The 2,686-nt window shown below is 39.2% G+C and overlaps 2 protein-coding genes across 2 annotated transcripts in view; both read right to left on the bottom strand.

Annotated features, from left to right (window-relative positions):
- Window positions 1–2,686, bottom strand: part of LOC119591205 — a 12,413-nt gene that overhangs the window by 2,984 nt on the left and 6,743 nt on the right. Inside the window, 3 exon segments of the mRNA XM_037939916.1 lie at window positions 50–565; window positions 568–1,947; window positions 1,950–2,350. Of these exon segments, the coding sequence (XP_037795844.1) occupies window positions 50–565; window positions 568–1,947; window positions 1,950–2,350 (2,297 nt within the window).
- Window positions 1–2,686, bottom strand: part of LOC119591572 — a gene marked incomplete in the record, with an annotated part of 55,247 nt that overhangs the window by 47,638 nt on the left and 4,923 nt on the right.

Raw genomic sequence — 2,686 nt, 5'->3', positions numbered from 1 at the left:
GCTATTTCAAAATACAACTTTCCAAGATAGAACAAAATGAACAATTTACCTTTGCTGCAGCTATGCTAAGACAGGATCTTCTCCAGCCCTTGCCTCCCTTCACAGGAATCATACACTGCACTTTCACGCTTCTGCATACATCTTCCAATTCCTCTAGTTCCAGAAGAGAATTCTCATGAATACTGCTCTCAACCAAGTGACAGGAATCCCCACTAGGTGGTGCTTGTTCTAGAGAATCTGTATCTTTTTCATCTGAACTTGTTTGCTCTGCATTCTCAGGATCTTTGTCAATAACTTGTGGTTCCTCAAAACCAACTGGCTCTTCATTTTGTACTTCTGAAATATGGGTACCTGAGGTATCAAACATGTCTTCACTTGATTCCAGTTTACAGTAGACTAACTGGTTACCCCTCCTTTCTTTTCTGGTCTGGAAGTCAGTAAATACTGTAGTATTTACTGAACCAAAACTCATGGCAGTGGCCTCTAACCCCTGCACACTTCTGGCAGACATTCTGCTTAAGTTTTTCAAACTGAGTTTCTTTGAGTAAGATTTTCTGTTTTGAATTTCTGAATTCTACTTGTATTACTATAGTTTTCATTCTCACTCTGGCTCTTGGTTGCACTTTCTTCCAAATGATTTTTGCACAACCTTGCAGATTTCCTTCTCAGTAACTTTGGAGATGGCACAAATGTCTGTCGCTTCATGGCTAGTAATCTTCCACTCCTCCTCTTCACCTGTGAATTTTCTGCCATGCTGACACTGCTTAAATCAGCATCAGACATGAACTGGCTATTTCCATTTGATGGTTTCAGGGAAGTATTATCCTTCACTTTTTTTCTAAGACTCAGCTTCTTAGGAGGTCTTCTTGGAATGACAAGTGAAGTGTCCGTGTCTGAGGTCTCCAGTTGAATGCGATTCTTCACACTACCTGTCACTTTGGATATTCTTTTCCGTCTCCCTATGACTAAAGATTTTTCCGTGCCTGATAAATTACTTATGGAAGTACTTTTTTTATTTTCTTGTGCTGCCACTAAACTCTCCAAAGAGATATCATAAATCTTGGTCTGTCTGGGAGCTTTCTGCCTTAGTCTAGTCAGAACTGGAGAAGGCTTAGCCCAAGATTTTTTAAGAGACAATTTTGAGCCTAACTGCTTTGTTCGAAGACTTTGTTTAGATTTGGTCAACTGCCCATTTCTTTTGGACATGTGAGCTAACGACCTTTCTAAATTAGAGAGGTCTGCCGAAGATTCAAATTTGTTTCTAATCTCAACAGCAGCTCCTTTCCTTTTTCTAGTAGTGACTCTATTTTTCAGTGTTCTAGCAGTGCCTACATTCCTTAAACCTATGACATTGCTGAGTTCAACGCTAATTTCTGATTCACTGCTTTCAGCGTGACCAAAACTGCTTTTACGGGCTTTGGTATTGTCACGAGCTGGTATAACTACCCCTTTGAACGGGCCACTCTCCAGTTCCAAAGAGCTATTATAAAACCTTTTCATTTCACTCTCACTATCTCTATAGTTTTCTTTATTTAGATGGCATGCTGAAATGGTTCCCTTTGCTTCGGATGCCACAGCTGGTAAACTGTCTGAAGACTTACTATTTATTTCTGAGTTGCAGGTCTCATATCTGCTTTCAACAGATTGTTCACTTTGACCTTCATGATTTGAGTGGATATTTGATTTAGATTTAAAGGACATTGGAGACTCAAAATCTGATGAATTACTAAGAGCAACAAGGTAGCTTTCCTTTGGCACTGGAGATATTAAATGCTCAAGGGTTGGAGTTGATGGCATGCTCCATGTTTTCCCATTTTTGACCACTGCCTTCAGCCGGCTGACATCTGCTGGAGTGCTTGTTATCACATCGCCCTTGTCACTGGACTTTCTCCCAAGCACTTCCTGGGGTTTACTCTGGGCCTCCAAAGGGCTTTCTGCCAGCTCTTCACTTCACTGATTTTCTTCTGTGTTCGACACACTGGAGGCGTGGTAAACGTGGTTATTCTGTGCAACTGAATCACTGGTACCTTGAATGTCATCCCAGCAGGAAACAGTGATGTAATCTCTTTTGTTGATGCCTTTCCCCCATTATTCCCAGTAGGTTTACTCTTTGAACCCTTTTCTTCTCTTTCTTTTTTCCTTTTGTTTGCTCTTTTATTTTCAGTGTCTTTCTTAGATTCTTTGGTGGGCAAAATATGCTTTGTTTCTTCTTTGTGATCATGGTTTTGTGCAGTTGCTGTCAAACACGCTACTGAAGAGAAGAGGGACTGATACAAGATTCCATCAACTTCTAGTGAGCTTCCAGCTGATGATGAAAGCTGGTTACTACTATTTGCAACAACAGAGGGTTAATCTGGAAATGAATCATAAAACAAAAAGTAACAAACAATTTTTGAAAAATATCTCCTTCGGTTTCATACGGGTTCTCAATTGCTACTTATGAGACTTAAACAGCTTATACATAATCAACAGCTATACTGAACAAATGTCATTGAAATAACCTGTACACCTCTTTTTTATTTCCTTAATTCAAGCTTTGTTTACTCAGTAACAAAAGGTTGCCAAATGAAATAAAAATCTAATTATAAGATAATATATATTCCCAACTTGCAACCTAAAATGCATCATAGACATGGCTCATTGGCAATATATGATTAACTTTGTAACACAAGATCCTCTGTACTTT

Source organism: Penaeus monodon, chromosome 28 (genome assembly GCF_015228065.2).
Source record: "Penaeus monodon isolate SGIC_2016 chromosome 28, NSTDA_Pmon_1, whole genome shotgun sequence".
NCBI classification, from domain to species: domain Eukaryota; kingdom Metazoa; phylum Arthropoda; class Malacostraca; order Decapoda; family Penaeidae; genus Penaeus; species Penaeus monodon.
This window is presented reverse-complemented; position numbering and strand designations above follow the sequence as displayed.